Source organism: Frieseomelitta varia, unplaced genomic scaffold, assembly GCF_011392965.1.
Source record: "Frieseomelitta varia isolate USP_RPSP 00005682 unplaced genomic scaffold, Fvar_1.2 scaffold_139, whole genome shotgun sequence".
Lineage (NCBI taxonomy): Eukaryota > Metazoa > Arthropoda > Insecta > Hymenoptera > Apidae > Frieseomelitta > Frieseomelitta varia.
In genome coordinates, this window is record NW_025109072.1 from 162,213 (window position 1) to 184,539 (window position 22,327).

The 22,327-nt window shown below is 36.9% G+C and overlaps 3 protein-coding genes and 1 long non-coding RNA gene across 9 annotated transcripts in view; 2 read left to right on the plus strand and 2 right to left on the minus strand.

Moving 5' to 3' along the window:
• LOC122531852 (casein kinase I) overlaps nucleotides 1-12,533 on the minus strand; it is a 60,917-nt gene extending 48,384 nt beyond the window's left edge. Inside the window, exons 1-2 of one of the 3 annotated variants that reach the window (XM_043660126.1) lie at nucleotides 11,912-12,531; nucleotides 11,063-11,332 (exon numbers count right to left, since the gene is read on the minus strand). In XM_043660126.1, coding sequence (XP_043516061.1) covers nucleotides 11,063-11,288 — 226 coding nt within the window. In that variant the 5' untranslated portion in view covers nucleotides 11,289-11,332; nucleotides 11,912-12,531. Of the gene's footprint in view, nucleotides 1-11,062 lie in introns of all 3 variants that reach the window. The other 2 variants (XM_043660135.1, XM_043660118.1) reach the window with 2 other exon arrangements.
• On the plus strand, nucleotides 6,932-8,025 carry LOC122531870. The gene is made up of 3 exons (XR_006307415.1): nucleotides 6,932-7,162; nucleotides 7,244-7,435; nucleotides 7,643-8,025. It is a non-coding gene; the product is annotated as an uncharacterized LOC122531870 (long non-coding RNA).
• A 29-nt stretch (nucleotides 12,534-12,562) lies between the features above and the next one.
• LOC122531845 (centrosomal protein of 120 kDa) lies at nucleotides 12,563-16,909 on the plus strand. 2 transcript variants are annotated; one of them, XM_043660098.1, is made up of 11 exons: nucleotides 12,563-13,027; nucleotides 13,119-13,164; nucleotides 13,395-13,542; nucleotides 13,617-13,869; nucleotides 14,684-14,982; nucleotides 15,064-15,307; nucleotides 15,394-15,514; nucleotides 15,590-15,693; nucleotides 15,779-16,060; nucleotides 16,118-16,446; nucleotides 16,522-16,909. In XM_043660098.1, the coding sequence occupies exons 1-11, from the start codon at nucleotides 13,001-13,003 to the stop codon at nucleotides 16,847-16,849; spliced, it is 2,181 nt and encodes a 726-aa protein (XP_043516033.1). In that variant the 5' UTR covers nucleotides 12,563-13,000; the 3' UTR covers nucleotides 16,850-16,909. The 2 variants fall into 2 exon arrangements, with proteins under 2 accessions (XP_043516033.1, XP_043516041.1); XM_043660106.1 differs by having other exon boundaries at nucleotides 12,563-13,164; nucleotides 16,522-16,908.
• A 59-nt stretch (nucleotides 16,910-16,968) lies between these two features.
• On the minus strand, nucleotides 16,969-21,832 carry LOC122531827 (nucleolar protein 6). Of its 3 annotated transcripts, none has more exons than XM_043660075.1 (12): nucleotides 21,641-21,832; nucleotides 20,914-21,492; nucleotides 20,377-20,845; nucleotides 20,018-20,296; nucleotides 19,661-19,934; nucleotides 19,300-19,594; nucleotides 18,989-19,213; nucleotides 18,460-18,894; nucleotides 18,210-18,373; nucleotides 17,890-18,143; nucleotides 17,397-17,806; nucleotides 16,969-17,312 (listed from the first exon to the last, which is right to left on the minus strand). In XM_043660075.1, exons 1-12 carry the CDS (start codon nucleotides 21,662-21,664, stop codon nucleotides 17,070-17,072), a joined length of 3,651 nt encoding a protein of 1,216 aa, XP_043516010.1. In that variant the 5' UTR covers nucleotides 21,665-21,832; the 3' UTR covers nucleotides 16,969-17,069. The 3 variants fall into 3 exon arrangements, with proteins under 3 accessions (XP_043516010.1, XP_043516004.1, XP_043516019.1); XM_043660069.1 differs by having other exon boundaries at nucleotides 20,018-20,302; nucleotides 21,641-21,829; XM_043660084.1 differs by lacking the exon at nucleotides 21,641-21,832 and having other exon boundaries at nucleotides 20,018-20,302; nucleotides 20,377-20,838; nucleotides 20,914-21,051.
• Between the last annotated feature and the right edge of the window lie 495 nt (nucleotides 21,833-22,327).

The window sequence follows — 22,327 nt, forward strand, 5'->3', positions numbered from 1 at the left end:
ATGCTGAAATACTACGAAATAGAATAGAGCAAGGCTTCCGACAAATTCGAGAAACACCAGGAATGATAGAGAGAATAACCAGATGAATGACAAGACACGTGCAGGCTTGCCTTCAAATGCAAGGTGGTCATTTCGAGCATCTTTTGTAAAAGTAATTAAAACAGAAAATTCACTATGTCTCGTAAACAAAGGCAGATAGGACATATATTTATATGACTTTCTTTCATTATTTTTAGGCGTACAATCGGCTCCCGAAGTAGGTCCCACAAGTTACGAAACACTCTGTATATACATATACATATGTAAATACATATCGGCAGTATCGTATTGTTCCGACACAGGTAAAGGGGCAGTTAATTAACAGAGGCTGATCCGCCGCGTCGCAAACGGAGTTTTGAAGTCTGGCCACCAATTAACAGACTGAATCTCCCAAACAATACGATCGAGGAATCACGGCGTAATCACGGCGAATCGCCAGAGATATACCGGGCGAGGTAAATATGAACGCGTTTGGAAAGTACGAAAACGTTAATCTAACTGGTCGAGCAGACCACGTATGTACGTCGGTGTAGTACACCGAACCACGCGGTTGTTTGCAAAACCGTCAGCCTCGAAATGCTTCTCTTCCTTCTGTATTTTTCCTCTACAAATACGTACCGCGAAGCAAAGAGAAGCAAACACACGGCAAAATGGCGAAATGGCGCAATGGCAGCAGCGTCGTTGACCAGAATTAAACTCCAACTGCCGCTTGTCCAATCCTATATCGTACGATTCAACGATCGGAAATTGTTCCAACGAAACGATCGCGGATGGAATTCTCTTGGGAAAATAGTTTTACGAAAAGGAAAAAACGGGCAAGCTGAGTCGTGGCAAAGGACGCGACAGAGTTAACAATGCAATCGCGATGCAATGCGAATGCAATCCTTCCAGTGGCACTTATCCGTCCTGTCGGTTACGTAACGATCGAAGCTTCATGCGACTGCTTCGACGCTGCTTCAAACGCTTCCTGTATCCCCCAGCCGATAAACGTCTCGAGCGCGATCACGAGGCAATTAACGAGCTGCAGCGAGGAACAGGTAGACGAGTCGAGCCACGGACACACGCGTGTGACACCGTTAAATACTCCGCGTGGGTCAAGTCCGAGTGGTATCCGAGGAGGTGGCTGTCTAAAAATATATCGCGTTTCTGTTGCCGAGTTGGCGAAGAACACAGCCCGCCAGCCACACAGCCAGTCAGCCAGCCAGCCCACACGGGCGCAAGGAGAAGGGAGAGAGAGAAAGAGAGAAAGAGGGAAAGGAGAGCCTGGCCAAGTAAAGAGAGGAGAAGCGGTGAGGCGGAGAAACAAGCAAGCAAGCAAGCAAGCAAGCAAGCAAGCAAGCAGGCAGGCAGGCAGCGACGAGGCGGCGTTAAAAGGACGTTACACGGTGTGCGGCTAGTCTAGCCGGATCCGGGGCCGAGTTCATTTCACTTTGCAGTCATCAGGTTCTACTGAGTCACTCGAGCCAGCGAGTCGGCCGGCCAGACAGGTTGCTACCTGCCCTCCGACGTTTCGTACGACACTGTGCGTGCCATTCGAGCTTGCGAGCGTGTGCGCGGTTCGTTTCCCTCGGTGGCATGGCTGCATCAAGAATTCACCGGTCGTTCGTGACCGACCGAACACTGGAAAAATTGCAACCGTGACGATACGACGCAACGTGACACGACGCGACGCGACGCGACGCGACACGACGCGACACGACACGACACGAAACGACGAGAGGAAACGCTCACACGACATTCCGCCCGACGACTACAGGGGAAATTGAGAAGAGTCAGCTGGGTAGCCGGTGTGAATCAGCTGACCGAGAACTTGGGACGTTACCGTGTTCGGAAAGTGGATCGTCCGACGATTCGTTCGCTTACCACATTTTCCTCTTCTTCTCCCGAGGTCTCTTTCCTTGAAACTACCGAAAGACACGGCGCCAATCCGTGGCGCGAACTTCAAAGAGAACCGACCCCGAGTTTTCTTTAGCTCCTGTTTACCAGTTTCGAGATAAACGCCCACTCGCCGCTTCGCTCGGGGAAGTTTCAGAAAGTTACGTAATTATGGCGTCACGCGCCGTGGAACGAGAAGGATGTACGTATACAGGATGTACGCGTTATTAAGAAAAGGGACGAACGTCGTGCTACTATTTTGGAAATTTCTCGTAAAAATTTATCGAGCCGAATCGAGTTCAATTAGGTTCTTCGAGCTTCGAGTACGAAAATAGTAGAGGTGCACGAATGGATTCGAATCGAAATGTTGCAATCTCACACTTTCAGACGGTCGATCAAGTTTTTTCCAGAACGTGACGACCGTGGGAACGTCATAACAGGCACGATCGACCCCCTCAGGTACGACCGGAAAGTCGGTTTTACGTACATCGCTCGGTGGCCTACGGTTTGGAATTTCGTACTTCCTGTCCCCCGAACGAGCGCCAAGGTTCCGGCCAAATAAAGAACAACCAGCTTATCCGACGAGCGCGAGAAGCCCACTCGAAACGTTCTACGCACGCCGTACGAATTCCCGTTCGACCGGTTTCACGTCGACATCTTTCGTGAGGAAAGAAAGAACCGTAACGCGGTCAATCAGGGAAAATTAAAGTCCGACAATCGAAACTAGACACTAGTGTTGGCTCGTTGAAACGCCTGTATATCGATTGGAGCACATCCGGTGCAATAAAAGTCTAACAAAAAGTTTTCAGGAAGAGGTTAGAAAGCTCGACTAAACAGGCATGTCCGACTTTAGTTTCACGTCGACGTTTTTTCATGAAAAAGAAGAATCGCAATGCATTAATTAAGAAAAAGTAAAATTAGTGTTGAGTTCATTGAAACGCGTGTATATCGATTGGAGCACATCCGGTGCAATAAAAGTCCAAGAAGAGGTTAGGAAGCTCGACTTTGGTTTCACGTCCACTCCTTTCATGAAAGAAAGAATCGTAATGCGTTAATCAGGGAAAATTAAAATTCGACGATCGAGGCAAGATAGTGTTCGTTCTTATGTGTATATATATATATATGTATATATCGACATATGTTGATATATCTTCATAAATATATTGAAACACGTATATATCGATTGAAGCACATTCAGTTTAATAAAAATTTTCTAATGAAAATTTTTCAAGGTTAGGAAGCTCGACTTTGATTTCACGTCGACTTCTTTCATGAAAAAGAAAGAACCGTAAACGGATTAATTAAAAAAAATTAAAATTCGACGATCGAGGTTAGTGTACATCAATTGGAGCACATCCGGTGCAATAAAAGACCAACAATAAAAATTGCTCAAGAAGAGGTTAGGAAGCTCGGCTTTGGTCGAAATTTCGGAAGCTTCGCGAGAGATGCGCCTCGATCGTTTTGGCGACTTTACACCGCAATGACGTCAACGGATCAGCTGATCGAGTTTTCCAACGGCGGACATACATATTATTACGACAAAGGCACGAAGAAACACAAAGTTGGGTCGTACGCTTTTCTAAGTTCGAGGCTAGAGAGAGGGATTGCCCACGAACGTGTTACGACACGTAACACACACGCGAACCCCGCAAATAACTGCCTCTATAGTTGCCCGTCTCTCTGACACGCCGAAAGCGGAAATCAATTCAGCAATCGAGTTAAAGAGAACCACATGGCGCCTTGAAAAAGTAACAGGACTTCCTATTCGAAACGAACCGACTCTTCGAGAACTTGTAGAGTAACCAAAGTATGTATTTATCAATTTATTTGTCATCATCTTTTCGTAATATTGTTGACAGTACAGAATGAAAAGAATGAATGAAACGAACGAATGTTTATAGAGCTTGTATATAGAGTATCGGTGGCGAGCGAGGCTACAAGTGTGACGAGAGTGTGACGATCACGTGCGATAATTTTAATTCCTCAGAGGCGGAATGCGAGTACGCACTCCAACAGCTGTACACTTCAAATTGTTAAAAATCGAGACACACGTGAACCTATTTATAATGTATGAGGAATTTCTCGTCACGTATATATATATATATATATATATATATATATATATATATATATATGTATCTCGTTGTCGCGACGTAACTTTAAAAAAGTTGTGACAACCGAAGCAGTCTTTCTGAAACTTACCCTGGGGGATATACATACCAGTCGCGTTTAGTTTAGTCGAAAGTGATAAAAACAGCAACGAGAACTATTACAAAGTTGTACGCTCGTTAGAATCAGCGGACGATCGATTACGCCTATATTTATTCGTTTGAGTTGAACTTAAGTTTCACTTGCCCAAAATCTACAAATCCCACAAACGGTTTTCCTTTTTGTTTTTTAACGTTTAACAAACGCGGAGAACATCAGAGGGAAGAGAAATCGCCCGTGCCGGCGAGCACAACAGGGCGAGGGCCGATCGTTAACAGAAATTTCTTTCCTCGTCGTGCATCGCCTCTTGAATCAATAAACGCCATCCTCGACGTGTTATTCCACGCGAACAGTCCACTGAGCGTTACCGTAACGATATAGAGGAGCCAATGCGGCAGAATATACATCGCGGAAGATAGCTGGAGGCGATTGTGTACCCTTTCTCTCTCTCTCTCTCTCTCTCTCTCTCGCGAACAGTTTTCCCAACCATGGCGTAGACAACGCAACTCCTGGATCGCTTTGGGAAGCAATTTACGCGACCGATACCGCCTCTCGCGAGACAAACCTCGTGCTCGGGCCACACGGATACGAGAAACGTTGAGAAACGCGCAATGACCGCAAACCGATCAAGTTCCTCGCTAAGTGTATTTACGGCCTGTCCACACCGACGAGCCCCAACAGTCAGATGATAAACTGATAAACCTAAACTACACGCGGGACAGAGAGGACGCGTCAAACACGCCAGCATTTCGTAGAATTTCCTACAACGATTTGGAAAATTCTTGCGCAACTTCTTCAATCGATTAGATTTGACATCCGTGATAGTGAGTTGGCAAGATGGCATATGTATGTAGTAAGTTAGCAGTAAGTTATTCGCCGATAATAAGTAAAGATCGCAGCAATTTATGCACTTTACGTGAAGTTACGTCTCAGTAAAGTTCGCAAGGACTGAAGACGGCAATGGAAAGGAAGAAAAAAAGAAAATATAATCGATTACGGGAAATTGCTTCGTTCCTGATGTATATTACTTGTAAATTAAAAGTCGTCGTGTGTCAACTGAAATGATTGAACAGCTCTTTCCTCGAATGAAAAAAGAAATCAATGACTAATGACAAATTGGAAAGATACAATTGCGATCGGAGAATGTTGCAACGAGATTACGACGATCGGGCGATAAAGAGAAGCAAAGGTCTGATTAATTATTGTACGAATACAAAATATCAGACGGAGGAAGGATTATCGGTGAGAAGTGCAATACAAACGATCGCAAGCGTCGATAAAATCGCAAATGAACTGATATTGGGTAATCTATCATCGTTTCTATCTCCGAATTACAATTTTCAAAAAGAACTCGTGCATAAGTGAGTGAACGAAGCAACAAGCAGAGTACACCTGAAATAAAAATTAATTAAAATATTCCTACTGTCGTCGTGATCTCGAACAAAGTTTCTTCGCGCGAAGGAGACGTGACGCAGCTTTCCAAAAAATTGAAAACGAGAGAAGGCAATCCGATCGTTCGAAGAACGAAGGGTGTACAATCGAAAATTCGTTCGAGACAACGGCGAGATTAGCAAACGAATTTTAACAACGAACGTGATAATACTCATAGCGGCTAGTTTTTTTTGCAGTCACGCGACCGTGTGCGTGCTTATTAGCTAACTTTGTTCCCGCTGCGATGAAGCGGGCAACGAACTAATCTGCGAAGAATACCTGATGGTATTCGACGTATCAATGGAAGCCGGAGCGTGCAACGCTGAATTCAAAGTACGAATCTACAATTAGTATTAATGGAATAGCGGACAAACTGGCGGTGTGCCTCACCGTTACATTAAGGTAATGAACGATATCGTTAACCGCCTGTGATTCAGTGTGCGACGAAACACGATATTCATCCCGCAAAAAATCGATTAACATATCCGGTGGATATTTTACATTAGGACCGGAGCTATCCTGAGAAAGCAGAAAATGACAGAATACCCTGCGAAAATTTCATCGATCATCGCGAAATGATCTGTCAAAGAGATTTATTGAGGGGAGATTTATTAGTTTCGTCTCTTGATCTATGAAAGACGTAAGACGTTTAGAATTGACAAGCGGCGAAAGTTGAAACAGATCTATCGAAAAAAAAAAGTGAAAAAAAGAAAAAAATGGAGTGTAGTCGGTACGAAAATCGAACGATCGTTAGCACGACGATACGATTGTCAGACACGTTCGACAATATCGACGGGAAAGGAACGCTTCACACTTGGATGACTTAGTCGGACGACGAATGTCCGCGAACAATACAGGCGGCATTAGTGTACCTTTATCGCTACCTATGAAATCACTCGAATGTAAAGCGACCGTCAACTCCAGACGGTGAACCCGATCGATGCAATCGACGATTTTACGATACCGCGAACTATCTTCTGGCCTATCTGGCGGCATTATTCAGGAGGGCTCGAACGAAAAGCCCTTTCGATCGGCCAAGTAAACCCAAAGACGAATCAAGCCTCGAGAATCGGCGTTGCGAGCGCGATGTTCGCGTCCGCGAGAACGATGATACTTTCCTCGGGACATTATTAAGGTCGCCGTTAGGAATCCGCACAGGACTATAAATTATGGAAGTCCTAAATCACGGATTATTTATACCAGCCACTTGGCCCGTGCACAAATCGATATGAAGTTTCACCCGGCGGAAGAGGCGAAACAAATCGGAATCCGGAGGCTCTGGCAAAAAAAAAAAAAAAAAAAGGAAAAAAGAAAAGAAAAAAAAAGGAAAAAAAAAAGAAAAGACCTAACGATATGGAACACACAGGGGACACAAGTAATTACGATGTGCGTTCGATAAAGTGCAACCGTCGAACGAGAATGCAATCACGCGACAAACGCTTTAATATTGAGAATGAGTCATACGCCTTCGACGAACATCGTTTTAAGTGCAACCGAACTGAATATGGTTATATTCTAGCGCTAACTTATCAAGAGACTTAACGTCGCTAGATCGTTGTTGCAACATGGTCGTTCGTGAATTGACATCGCGTCCCGTAATTAAAACACGGTAACATATACATACGTTAAAGCTTTGATTAATCGCTATATCATGGTTTTTTATTTTTTTACTTTCTTTGTCATCATCTAGAACCAATACGTGATCGAGCGCCAGTATAATCGGTTACGTTGTAGTTATTTGTGAATCGACTCTAATTTCTTACGCGTATGACATGGCGTTATAAGGAATATCTGTCTCTTGGGAAATGGAAAAATACGAAACGCGATTAAAGCAGCCAATGAAATTCCATTTGAAAAAAGAATTCTTTGAAGAGTATTGGAAGTAAGTTGAAAATAATTTTTTGAAGAAGATAAAAACGCGAATTGCGTTAAAAAAAAAAAAAAAAAAGAACATTGAAAGGCCAAAAAGGTCAATTTTAACCATTTTTAAAGGTGCAGTTTGCTCCAGCTGCGCGAAACAGTATGTAGCTGGTAAATCGCATCGTCAGTTGATCAGCTAAGACACAAAAAGAGATTTTTTTTTTTAAAGAGGCCGAACGACTGAAAGCTGGAACTTTCGAACAGTAATAATCGCAACAACAGACCGAGGAAGCATTCGAGTACAAGGCGAGGGACTTTGAAAGAACTATCGAGGCAGAAGAACTAAATGGGGAGATTCACACGCGGCTGATCTTTCGGGGACGGTGGTTGAAATTTTTCAACCCCCGACGACACTCTCGCTGCATTGTACTCTCGATACAAGATAGTTACGTTGGAGCGTAAGTACGTCTGGAAGTTACAATATTCTTCAGGAAACGAAACGTCTCTCTCGATCGAGCCTCTGTAGAAAAACACAGTATCTTCAAATAGATGATAATTCGTCAATTCGCGCGGGTGACGAAGAAACGTTTAGGAATAAACACTCCTTTTTTTTTTTTTTTTTTTTTTTTTTACTCGCAACGTCGACGGTTCGCAAATACAGACTTCGACCACTTCGATTCCGCGTCCTGCTTGAATCAACGCTTTGCAACAAAACCTCGCAACGTGCGCTCCGTTTTTCATCTCTTTCTTTATTTCTCTGTTTCGTAAGAACGTGTACTCTGCATTGAAAGTACTACGTGCACATTAATCGGCTACGAATTTACAGCGTTCTCAACTTTCAAATACGAATCGATTCATATTCAAATACGAATCGAAATTTATCAAATTTAACGAAATAAAATTTTACTAAACGCCTCTTTGACCGACAGTGAACAGAAGTAGAATGTCCGAGGGAGATATATCGATCAGGGAAGGACCAGGTAAAATTTAAACGATGGAATTGTAATTCCGTATAGGTCGGGCAACTGTGCGCGATACGGCGATAAGGCTGGCACGAGGGACCACCACTTGCAGCCCAGGCTGCAATAATTCAGCTGATAGCGCGTAAACAGGTTCTAATGCAACGCGCGGGAAGACGGTACTTGTCGGAACGCTGAGTGATTTCCGAAAGACAACAGGGAAAGAGTCACGGAAGCCGCCCCTTTGTCTGCGTCCCCTAAACGCGTAATACCCTCTCCTCTTTGAAGCTCCGAGAACCGTATGCTTTGATGACACAGACCCCCGTTCCTTTTGCAATATTTACACAGTTGATACCATCTAAGGCTTCTAGGTGCGAGCCTCGTCTCGCGGTTGACAATCAACGCGGATGTTCTTATCGAGGCACGATTGAAGAAAAAAAAGAAACAACCAATCTATCTAAATCACGTCTCTATCTACGGTGGCTTACGAAAGTAATTACCGTACGATTACCGCAGAGAGGAATGTTGCATACGTGTCAGCGTGCACGCGACATTTTTGAAATTTCATCGACTGAGCATTACGTCGAACCGAATTTGATTTGACACAAACGACGAACCTTTCGAACGACGAGTCGTTTGAGACGTTTTAATCATTATTCGCGCGATCCAGTAGGATTTCCACCAGCGATCCACCGATAGTTTCGATAGTTCCAGTTTCCGAGGGAGGGTAGCTCAGAGGTTCACCTAATTCGGTCTCTTTGAGGACACAAACCTTTGTACCCGGTCCACGCCGGGAGGAGTTTCCATTAGAGCAAAGGATATTCGATTGGCACGTAGAATTTGCGAGGCGCCCGATCCCTTCCACTTTCTAAACACTTCCTATCCCTCTTTCCATTGAGAAACCAGCGAATCGTACAGGAGAGCGTTACGAAAAGAAACAAGACGTGATTCGTTCTACGAGCTTGTAAAAAATATAAATTTGAACATTGCCGCAGTTTCACCAATCAACGATCGGCGTAAGGACTCGGAAAGGAGCTCTGTTTTTCTCGCAGCACCCTGTATACCAGCTTGAACCGTATGAATCTTACGTGTCTATTCATTATGACAGGATGCAACGTGAGAGCCAGCGCTAGTAGCTCTCACGAACACATACCGAAAGACAGCGAGCAAAAAGTTTATACAAGTTGTTAGACCAGAAGTTGCAAGCATCGCGACGAACGCAGTTGGTTCGTCGCGAGGCTTATACATAAAACATTTATACCTTGTAAAATTCAATGTTTATCGGAGGAGCTCATTTAACCCGAGTCACGTGGACGAATAACAAACAAGCCGGCGCGTCGATTGTTTAACTTTGCATCGACGATAATGCACGATATTTTTGAATAGTTAGAGAGCGTTACGAAGATGCACGCGTGCATCGTGGAACGTCGAAGTCCAATCGTTTTACGGAATGTGTGTGTATATATATACGCGAAAAATAAAAATCGTCCGTGGACCACGGCGGACGCAAACATCTCTATATTCGGTGCACTCTCTTTTAGCATAAATAAAAGATATAAATTTATCGTCGGAAAGTTACGTCACGCAGTAAGAGCCGAACTTCGAACGATAACACACTGAACGATGCAATTCGAAACGCTGAAATATATAATGTCATTGTTCTTGATGGGTTCGCCGAAATTTTACGTATGTGTGCAAAAATCGCAAGTCCCCGCGATTAAGATAACAGTTATAATGTTTCGCAAGTATTTGTTGTCGGTAAATAATTCATTCATTCGTTTTTGTATGTCAGTGACAGTAAAATTTTCTAAATTTCAAGTTACCTTATTATTAATAATTCTAGTATTAATTTGAATTGTGGTGTTTGCAATTTTTCGACGAACGTGACAAGAATACGCGGTACAGGACGATAGATCTCACGATCGAGTCGAAATCAGGTAAAATGAATTCCGATTAAGATCGATCGGAATGAAATGTTGGCTCGGTGCAACGTGTAATGAAATTGTTAAAAAAGGAGAGAGATTTGTGATTTACCAATTCTGACCGTACTTTAGCCAAAAATAGTCTGTTAATATTTTAATACTTCTACTGCCACCGACTAAATATATTAAAATAAAAGTAAATATATTAAAATTAAAATAAAAGTAATAATAAGATTGTATATTTACAAAATTTTTCACTTTGTACTCCCCACTATGAGGTTCTGGTATTAATAATTCTAGTATTAATTTGAATTGTGGTGTTTGCAATTTTTCGACGAACGTGACAAGAATACGCGGTACAGGACGATAGATCTCACGATCGAGTCGAAATCAGGTAAAATGAATTCCGATTAAGATCGATCGGAATGAAATGTTGGCTCAAGGTTCCGTTCGTTCCCGCAACGCGATTCGAACCGCTCCGAAAAGGTTAGGAAGGGTTTCCTGCTTACGAACGACAGCACACGGAGTGTTCTTTCTACGTGGCTCCATTTTGCTCGACGTATCGTCAAAGAAGTCAAAAAAAGTCATTTTCACGCACAAATGAATAAGCCGTTTCAACGCATCGCATGCGTGTATTTATCGATAGAGAAAGAGAATATAACTGATGATCGTATTTATAATCGTGTCGTCTCTACATCGAGAAAGAAATAAATGGAAAAGAAAGACTCTATAAGAAATAGCTAAAAGATTGAAGAAAAAAAAACTTACCGAGACGAAGTTCCCCAAAGTTGCCGGAGCCAATTTTCTTGCCGACACGAAAGTTGGGACCGACCATGAGTACATTAGAGGAGGAGGTGACACTGTACCTTGAGGAATATGCGTTGAATCTCGTAGCATTACCGCTACCACGAGAGATCCTCTTGGTCGTTTCCTGTTCGCGTTCGGAGCTACGCGCAAGCTGTAGCTGTGTGTCTCTACCGTCCCTTTTCTGCATGGTGCGAGTGTCCTCTCTGTCGTGGCAGAGTGATCCGCGACAGTCTGTTGAAAACGTGACAGAAAGGGTGGATCGTATGGTAAAAAAAAAAAAGGAAAAAAAGAGAAAAAGGCTGCCGACGTTAGTCCCTTATGGTGGAATTTAATGATGCAAACGATGCACAGTATTCTGTCGTCGGGGATCGATCCCCATTCTTGACATATTTTCTTCTTTGGTCTTCCCCGTTGGATAGCCACCGAATGAGAAATAACAATGCTCGGCAGCGGCTTTCTAAGGAGTAAATGCACACACAGAAGCACGCACACACAGATGCACACACGACGCGTACACGACGCGAGTCGCAGGTGTCACGGTTCGTCGGTCGATGCCTTCAGGGGATCAATCCCCATGCTATCCTAACCTCGAAGCGGATTTCGGGAAATGTTTACACTTAAAGACGGTAATGAAAGAGGGCAGACGGAGGAGAACACACGCGCGAAACACACAACAGCTCTAACTCTTTCTCTCTCTCTCTCTCTATCTCTCCCTCTCTCTCTCTTCTGCTATCTCTTTCTAAACGGCTAGTGGTTATCACAGACGGGAGCGAGTGTTCGTCGTGTCGAGGACCCTGGACGATTCCATACCAATTTCGACCTGCCTCTCTTGCCCGGCCGGCCGGGGTCGTTTATAGTCAACGATAAATATCGCGTCTCAGTCAATACGGCGTGCATCGCCGTGACTGTTCTGTCGCACGGGAATAAACTCGGACACCTCCTCCATTACAAGCGACCCTGCCGCGTGCGATCGTGATCGTACTGAATCGTGGCCCGATAGTGCCGCGGCCTCACCACCACCACCACCACCACTGCCGCCACAGGCTCGATCCTGCGGTTGGATTTTGGGAGCGCCGCCGAAGCGGCTCTGGACTCCTTTACAGTGACACGCACACTAGCACATGCACTTTGCGAGCTTCGTATGTTCTTTCTCGCTGAAGGAAAATCCGCAGTCGTGTCACTAGTATGCTCGATCAGCTATTATATGCCCACACACAAGTCCCGTGTTAACCGCAGTCCCCTCCGCAGTCCCTCCGCTCCCCAGGCCTTCCAAAATACTTTTACTCCGTAACTTGCTCGAACGTAATACCACCGTATCCCTGCGCTCTGTCGTCCACCGATTACACGCACGCTATTTGAAAGACCTGTCGAACGCGGACAAACGATCGTGGACAAGCTTACGCTCCTGTCTCTCGCGCTCGACTCGACATGGGTGAGATTTGTTACGAGGCTGACAGTGCTGCCAACATAAACCGAAGTAACGCCGCGTTCCCAACAGCTTGTCGACGCCTGCGCCCTCTTTTCCCCACCGTCTATTTCCACGCGTCGACGATCTTTCCGCCTTTCTCTCTGCATCTTTCTCAAACACGACGAAATTTCCCATTTATTTCACGTACTTCCCGCGATTTTTGATAAAACAGCGTGAAAATTAATTCCATTCCGCCATTGGTAGCGAATTTTGTTACCAGACCAGTCCAGACGGCTACGTAATTGCGCGACTGTATATTTATTCAGTGGCAATAAACATGGCGTTTATTTGAATTTTCAAATATAGTTGAGAGGACTCTAACGAATCTAATTTTATGAGAATTACCGCGTTGTTAATTGTAGAAGTAACATGTTGTATGATATTTTACGATACTTGTAAACCATTTACGAAACTATGATAAATAAAATGTTATGACATCAAGCACCTACGTATCCATAGTAACCAATTCGAATTTTACGGATTTCTTTGATATTCGTTAAATGTTCGCATAATTTATATTAATTATTTTTATATTACGATGCAATGGAGGCATTAACAAATTCTGACGTACGCGTTGTATTGAATGTAAAAGAAGGTAAACTTTGCGATTGATTATTTGTTAATCTTTTGTTTGTAACACTTGTAATAAAAAAGTTATTTAATATATTTATTTAAGAATTGTTTTATAGTAAAATAAAATTCTGCGATTCCATATATAAATATTAATACACTTCTTAACGTCAACTTTGTTTCGATTTAAATTATTGCATAATATCAAAACCTTTTTTTAATTAGAACTCTAATATTTAATATTAATAATCTTAGGCAAAGGTTTTGAACAAATTTTACTACCTACATTAATTGTTGCAACTCTGAATGGACATTCTTTGGAAACTGAAATAATCGAACCAAGTTCAAATCCTGAGTATGATCATGATTTGGTTTGGGAATTAGATAAAAACAGATTGCGAAAGTATGTATTATATGTATAATGTTCATAATAAGATATTTTGTAATTGTTATTAAAACATAATTTTTAAATTACAGGATGAGATCAGGACAAGTTCCATTAAAATTAGAATGTTTTGCTGTTAAAAGTAATGATAACAAAGAAAAACTAGGATATCTTTTACTTAGTTTGAGATCTGCCCAAGTTTTTACTAAAAGTAACATTAAAAATGTGAAAGCTAATTGGCATAAACTATCAGGATTAAAAAGTGAACTCAAAACTCACAAACCTGAGTTACTTCTTGCTTTAAGTATACATGATCTAGATACAACAGTAAATGCTCAATTAGAGGTAAATCATTTCTTACTTTCAAAGAAATTTTTAAAAACTAAAAATTATAGTATACTATATTACAGTTAAAGAATTTGGAGGAATGTCAGCAGGTAAATGTTCAATCTAATAAAGTAACACCCGTTTTACTACGCGATGAACGTCTTATACAATTAGGTCCATTAGATGCTTGTCATGAATTATTTCTAATGAATATCACTGCTATATCTGCAACATATATAGATCCCTTACTACCAATGAAACATTACGCAGACGTAAAAAGTGACTTGTATTTTTGGTGTAAGATATTAGAAAACGATGTACATTTCAATCAATCTAAAAATGAATATGGAGATACTTGGGCACTCAATGAAAAAATTGTTATAAGGATCAGAAGTTCATTGAAAGTTTTCAAAGAATATTTACGACTGAAACCATTTCTACTCATATATTTAAAATACAAAGAGAACATATTAAGTCAATCGGAAGTAAATTTGCAACCATTAATCCCTACTGATAATGTAGAAGAATTTCTTAAAATTTCTGAAAACAATAGTAGTATTTTAAATCAACGGTGTTACTTATGTAAAACAGATTTCATTGAAAATGACATAGAATGTAGGAACTCGTATCTTGATTTACAATTAAAATTGCAGTATATAGGTAAAACGGATATAAGAATGAATACCTCCAATTCAATAATAAATGATTTAATTATTCCTAATACCATGGAATTAAAAAATATTTTAAAACAAGTAATAAGCTTTATGTGAAATAAATTGCAAGATAACATTTCATTGAGAACTAATTTATTGTATTTATCTATAATTTTCAGAATTACAGCGAAATTGATTGTCATAGAAATCCTGCTGGTGATTTTAGAAAATATGAAACTCAAATTTCCAATCCCTCAAATGGTTACAATAATATAAATAAATGCACTTTAAGTTGTGATGTTATCAAAGATCAACCTATCAAAGCTACCTGCTCACATTCAGTTGACACATTACTACATCAATCAAATATCAACGCCTCTAAAAGTATAGAAGCTTATCATTGTTATTATTTGAATATTTTATTGGTAGCAATCAAAGCAACATCTTCAAAGTTAACAGTCCCAAACATGGAAATTCGGTATTATTTACTAATAACGTAATAGTTAAAATAAGGAGGTATATTTTTTTCACTTAAATATGCATTTTTTCCTTAATATAGATTCCATCATCCAAAAACTGAAGTTACGTCAGCATTTCAACTAAAAACGTCACTTTCATTAGGAGAGAAAGTAAAATTACAAGACATAAGATGCAAATTACAATTTATATCAGCAATAGATGAAATCAAACAATTATTGTTAACTTTTCCACTAAAAATTAGTATATATAAAATAGAAGGAAATACTAAAACTTGTATATCTGAAAGTAAAATTAATACGAAAGAATTATTTTACCAAAATAAGGTAATATGTCAAAAAATATATCATACACTGATATGTATTCATTAAAAATATATATATAAATATATATATATATATTTTTTTTTTAGTCTGAGTACCAGTGTGACGTATTATTGTATGATATGGAACGTAATAATATCGGTAACTTGGATGTTGTGTTAAATTTACAAGATTATGGTCCATATTATAGGATTAAGAAAACCATTCCTAGTAAGTCTTTAATGTGTATGATCTTTTGTTCATTTGTTTAATCTTTGTAACAGAATGACATTATAAAATATCTAGATGAAAATTTAGGCCCACCAATCTTAGATGATAGTTTAGCATATAAAATAGTAGACGAGTTAGAAACTTGGAAAGAACGACAAATGGAAATATTTAAAGTTGAGGTAAAATTAATAGAATTAAAATTATAGAAAAGAAAAAGTATGATTACTTTAAATGTATCATTTATTATTCTTCTTAATAATTTAGTTAAAAAGGAAAGAAGATCGTCATTTAAATTTATTAAGTCAGGAATGGCAAAAAAATAAAGAAAATTTAGAAACAAAACTGGCATGTAGCATTGAACAATGTAAAATGTTAGCAAATAGTTTAAACAATGCTACAGAAGATTTAAGAACACGAAGATTGAAAAGTCTCGAAAAAGAGACTAGGTTGATTAAAGCAAATGAAGATTTACAATGGAGATATGAAACAAAATTACGCGAACTTAAAGAATCATTTCAAACAGTTCAAGAAGAACTTACGGCAAAGGTATGTAAAAGTATTTGCATCCTATAAGTAAACATTGAATTTTACGTTCTTTTATAGATTAATGTTCTTGAAAAAAGAAAGACAGCTTTAGAAACGCAAAGTGAAAAATTAAATGCTGAAAATGAAAGATTACAGCTGCTTGTATCAAAACAGTCTGAAGAGTTGGAAACTTATCAAAAAGGTTCTTTGACTCAGGATCAAACAGCAAATTTATTGCAAGAATTAAAGACACTCGAAGAAAAATTACAAAATGCACAAGAAAATAAATCTTTTTTCAAAGAACAATGGGCGAAAGCAGTTCGTGAGATACATCGTATGAGAATTGAATATCAACAAGCTATGCAAGTTCAAATTAAAAACAGTAAAGAAGAATTACAAAATTTCGAGTATGTGCAATATATTGGCACAATATAGTAACCAATTAATACATTTTAAAAAGTACTTTATTATTTTCTTTTTAGTCTAGAAGAAATACTATGTGCAGACTCTACTGCTTTGACAAACGATCAAATATTATTAAATGAAATTCAGAAAGAAATTGACATAATTAAGCCAAAAGCATATCTTGTTGAAAAAGATGGTTATTCTCAAGTATTTACACCAAGTTCCATGAACTCCAAAATTTCACAAAATGCTAACAATATATTAAAAAGATCAGAAGAGCAGAATAAAAAGTTGCAAGCATTAGTTGAAGAACGCGATTCCCTTTTAAAAACTGGAAGTTATACAAGTGATGATACAGTAATTATGAAATTAAATAATGAAATTAGATCTTTAATGATGAAGTAATTTTTTTATACAAACTATATCCAATATCATATTATAATATAAAATACTTTATAGCCATTTTTTATATATTATACATATATTATACATTTATTCAAATAAATGTATTTTACTTAGTCGCCTTTTATGTATATTCATGTACATAATTAATTATACAATAAAAAAGTTAGACTATAAAACAACTATAATAAAAAAAAACTAGAAAACTACTTATTAGGGAATATCAGGTTAAAGAAAACTTTTTTGACCGAACATCTATCGCTTCTACAAGACCTTTTCCAAGAATATAGAAATCTTGAATCATTGCCGAAATATTTAAAACTAATTCATTGTTATTACATTTTCGACCACCGATATTTGATACTTTAAACTCCTTAATTCCTAGTGCGGAAGGTTTAAATAAAACCCCAATTATTGTACCACCGTAAGTGTCGTGGAAAAACAAGGCAAATTCGTCATAACCATTCTAAAGAGAAATGTGAAAGAAAAAATATTAGTAACATATTAAAAAATAAAATAAATATTATACGGATATCACCAAAAAACTTACCCTAAGCTCTTGTAGGAAAAGTTGTACAGGATCAAAACCCACAATTGGTACCTTTTGGGCCGAGTGTCGTTTATATGGATGCCACTCAACAATTGGTTCTTCATCATTAACATCAACTGCTTGTAATCTTCTAGGAACCATAAGTGGCTTTAAATATATTAAACAATCATATTCTGTAATTGGCGGCCTGAATAAGGTTTTGAAATCTAACAAAACTTTTGTAAAAAGTTGATCTTCATACAATTTTAGAGATTGTTTAGCCAACATTGTAATGCGATTTAAAATTAGAATAGATGGTGCTTTTTTAGTCCATAATGATCTTTGTTGATCATAAGGAGTAGAAATAAAGAGAGGTGGTAAAGAATCACGAGATGATCCAAAAAGCGTTTCAACAGCAATTATTTCTTCTTCTATATAATGAAAAAAATATAAATATATAAAAATAATATATTAATAGTTCCTGATGTATCAACTTATTGTTATAAATACTTACTAGACATTTCACTGTTGAAATTTACTATAACCGGATCAGTATTCCAATGACTCCTAGCAAAACTTTCTAAAAGTCTCAAAAATGCAACTTGTGGCATTTGAGATGGTCTGTACGGTGCAGGCGTTAAATACATTGAAGCTACAAGTAGTTCAACTACTACATCTGGTATATGAGAATTATCTAGTAATTGAGCAGATAACCAGCGTTTTGCTAAACAACATGTAGGTCCAAATGATGGTTGTTGAGTATGCAAGCTACCAAATACAAATAATACCATATTAAGTAGAGGTATAAGAACTTTTAAGATAAATCAATCTTACCCATGTAAAGCACTGGTTAACTTCGGTAATTCAAACAGCTTATTTTCTAATTCAATTGATTTTTCATTATCCTTATATTGTATAACTCCATCCTCGGTTACTTGATGTTTCAAGCAACCAATTTCTTTTTGATGGGCTACTCTTAATCGAAATACAAATCCATCCTAATAAAAAAAAATATTTTTTGATAAATTGTGTATGTTAAATATTATTTTTATCTTATTGAAAAATATCAATGAAAAATAATAACCTTATATACATCAACATATGGAAAGTGGGCTTTTACTGTCAACTTGTATTGTTTTCTGAGACATTCTGCAATTTGTATATGAAAAGCAGCTTTTGTATGTCTAAAAGCTTCCAATTCATCTGGCCATTTTCCACTAGTTGATAATTGTAAGCTTACATCAAGTGGACAAACATATCTAGGTGAAGTAGTTATTCTTTTTGATAAAATCAAATTTTTTTTATGTTTCTTAATAAGTTTATCATCAGGTCGATAAACAGTTGCAAGTGGTGGAAAAACATCTGTATATCGAAAAACGGCGCTAGATCCTTGAACCCCATGTATTGATAAAGGAATGTCAGTAAGAGACATTAAATCTTTCTCGAGACAATTAAATACATTTATTACTCTCAGTGCCGCTTCTTCTCCCGTTCCATAAGCGAAATGTGTTATTTTTACCTAAATATTTTTTTTTACAAAAAAATATTTTTACCTAAACATTTTTTTTTACAAAAAAATATTTTTACAAATAAAAATTGCTAAAACTAGTTACCTTTCGCAATTTTAAAAGTTCTTCCACTTCATCAGCAATGTATATAAATTTATTTTTAAGTAAATTTAATTTTTTTTTCAGCAGAAATGTTGCAATCTTTTTACATATTAATCTTTTTCCTGACAATGTTTTGCCTTTCGACCAAACCACTGCTTCTCGAATAGTCCCATCTTGAAATCGTCGTAATTCTGATTTTTTGCCCCAAAATTTTCTAAATTCAATGGCCTGAAATATATAATAATAATAATAATTTATAGTTACTATAAATTCTATAAATAACTTTTGATTATATCTAAGAAGCTTAGACATACCTCTGGTAAATTTGCTTCAGGTCCTTTATCAACAATATTAAAGCAATACTCTGGATTTAATTCTAATCCAATAAAAATCTCCCCAATATCGTTACAATTATTCTCGGTGTATTTCCATTCTGAACTTTCATTTGGTAATACACAAATTTGATGCACTCTATTTGTCAATCCTTTTTTGAGAATGTTAGAAATAATTTTTATCGCTTGAGCCCGATAATTGGGACCATAATCTAACTTATCTTCATCACTTGAATTAATATTTACTAGAATTTTTAACATTTCAGTATCCTCAAACCTATAAATTTTTAAAATTTTATCATTAATCAATTAATGGTTTTTTATAAATTGCAAAAATAATTACCGTATAAAATGATCAAATGCCATATAAAATGGTACTTTTCTCATAAAAAGTGATTGGAAACTGTTCGCATGTGTACTGTCCAAATGACTTAAGCAAAGTTCTGCTTCTTTTTGTACCCATTTATATGTAGCTTTGGACACATGGGTAGTAATATTGTAATAACTAGTGTTATCCAAAAATACACAATCATAATATTTGTGATAACTTAAAACTCTATTTTTACTATCTTCACTTTGATTCATGGTGATTCCAGATTCACACCAATTAGTCTGTACTGTTAAAATAGGCAATTAATAGTAACAAAAATATCTATCAATCAATCAATATATAAATATACAAATCAAAAATAGTACATACTTAAATAGCTCCATACATTCCTAACTATTTGATAGCTGCTCATAAATGTATTTAACTTCTTAATAGACAATAAGTATAAAACAATCATTGTTATTATGTATCCACTAAAAGCTGTATAACCTTTTACCAATTCACGTTGAATTAACCATATCTTTAGTAAAATAATACCATCTCTTAAATTGGGATATTCTTTTATTACTTTCATATTTTCTGCATGTATTTTCATAGTTAAATCATGAAGAATTATAGAATTGTAATGTGGTGTTGGTGGAAAATTTTCTGTAACTGTAATTATAAAAATATCATTATTGTATAATAAAAAATATCATTATACACTATAAGAGAAAAAAATAACATACTATTTTTGATGTCTCCAAAAAACCATTCAGGTCTAACATTATTCTTTTCTGGTAAAAACCTACTTAATTTAAAACTTGCTTCTTCAGCTGATGCATGTATCAATACATTAATTTTAGTACCTAACTTTCCACTTGGTACAATTTTTAAAACTGGTTTTAAAGTATCATTCATAAACGTTTTGCTCTCAGTAATATCATCTGTGATATTAGATGCTATGTATGCCAAATATATCATTTTCTTTTTTATATACCTATAATTTTGGTAATCTTGATTTTGGAATATTTTGGCAGGCATTTCCACCATTATATCTACAACAATATTTGCACCGATTGCAGCATCAAACATGTAAGATCCTATAATAGCAATATCTGTTGGCTTAAGGAATTTAAATACTCCTTTTGTTTCTTTTGGTACATCAAACATTGGAATATGTACATTTAACTTTTTCCCTAGTTTATCATCTGAAAGCTATAATTTATTGTAGTTATTATTGTATAAAATTTTTATTTAAAAATATTTTGTTTAAATTTACATACTTGATATTCTTCTGTTTCCCTTATAGATTCAATAGTCTCCTTCAACTTTTTGAACCAAATGTCAAATAATTTTTTGTATTTATCTTTAAGTCTAACTTCATTTAACATTTCTTCTATTTGTAATCTGAATAAGTTTGAGTGAAATAAATTTTCTGTTTCCCTAAGTTGATTTAATTCATCAACAGTTGGTGGTTTATATAAATCTTTGTCTAATTTCCTTTTCTTCTTCAATGAAGTATCTGTGAGATCATCAGTAACTTTTCTTCTTTTTTTATCAGATATTAAATGAAAATTTTCTCTTTTAACAATATTTTCAACTTTCTCTTCTTCTTCACTTTCATTTTCTACATTTTCTTCATTTTCTACATTTTCTTCACTTTCTTCATTCTCTACATTTTCTTCACTTTCTTCATTTTCTACATTTTCTTCACTTTCTTCATTTTCTTCATTTTCTTCATTTTCTTCATTTTCTTCATTTTCATCTTCATAGTCTTTGCTTTGATCAATTTCATCATTAGAATAGCCATCGTTTTCAAGCGATGAATTATCAGAATGATTTGAAAAATCATTTATATTTGCCTGAAACGTACAAATTTATATAAAATTTTTATTAAATTTTATTAAAAATTTTTATTAAATTTAAATTAAGGTTAATCTTATGACACTAAATGTATAAATATTTAAGGTTATGTGAATATCAGGCAAATTTCCTTTTATATATACTTACTCTGTAAGATATTTTCATGCTCATCTTTCTAATTTTTTAATAATTATGATGTATACAAAAATTAATTTAACAAAACATTTCATACACTCGTACAATCATTTCAAACTTCCTTGGCGCACGTGAGTTCTTAAGCAGACGCTCGGTGTTGCCAGCAAAATTTATGTAGTGTATTATATAGTAAGGAATAAGGTATGAGTGACAAAATAGGGAATAGTAGAGAGGTGAAGGAGAAGGTTTGTGAATAAATAATGTCTACATATTTATATTTATTCTAGGCTTGACTTCACTTTGTTACAAGAAAGATTACAGATTACAGTTGATCTTTTTGTATTTTCTGTTTATCTAAAATATTAAAATTACGTAGTTCATCAATTCATAAAGTCGCGTCACGAAGTAGTACCACTAATCCTCGTATGGTGCGTATAAGTCAGTGGGAATGAATGAGTTGTGACATCACGTATTCGTCTATGGTTCATAATTCTTATCATAAGCGCCATCATCAACTCAACGTACGTACTATAATAGTCAGTTCTGTAATATCGATATTTTTAAATTTTCAATTTGACTATAGACGAAAGGAATATTAAATATATGAAATTTTTTGTATCATTAAGATGAGATAGAAAAATAAATAATTAAAACATTTTTTCATGAATAGCTAAGTACATTATTCTTCCAGTATTTATT

What these genes read in the sequence shown, in the direction of transcription:
- LOC122531845 (XM_043660098.1), top strand. Translation starts at nt 13,001, where the DNA reads ATGACATCAAGCACCTACGTATCCATA. An exon ending in GATAAAAACAGATTGCGAAA is followed by an intron (nt 13,543 to 13,616) that starts GTATGTATTATA and finishes TTTAAATTACAG; the next exon opens with GATGAGATCAGGACAAGTTC. An exon ending in TGGAAATATTTAAAGTTGAG is followed by an intron (nt 15,694 to 15,778) that starts GTAAAATTAATA and finishes TTAATAATTTAG; the next exon opens with TTAAAAAGGAAAGAAGATCG.
- LOC122531827 (XM_043660069.1), bottom strand. Translation starts at nt 21,664, where the DNA reads ATGAGCATGAAAATATCTTACAGA. An exon ending in GCATGAAAATATCTTACAGA is followed by an intron (nt 21,493 to 21,640) that starts GTAAGTATATAT and finishes TGTACGTTTCAG; the next exon opens with GCAAATATAAATGATTTTTC. An exon ending in AACTTTTAAAATTGCGAAAG is followed by an intron (nt 18,895 to 18,988) that starts GTAACTAGTTTT and finishes AAAAATATTTAG; the next exon opens with GTAAAAATAACACATTTCGC.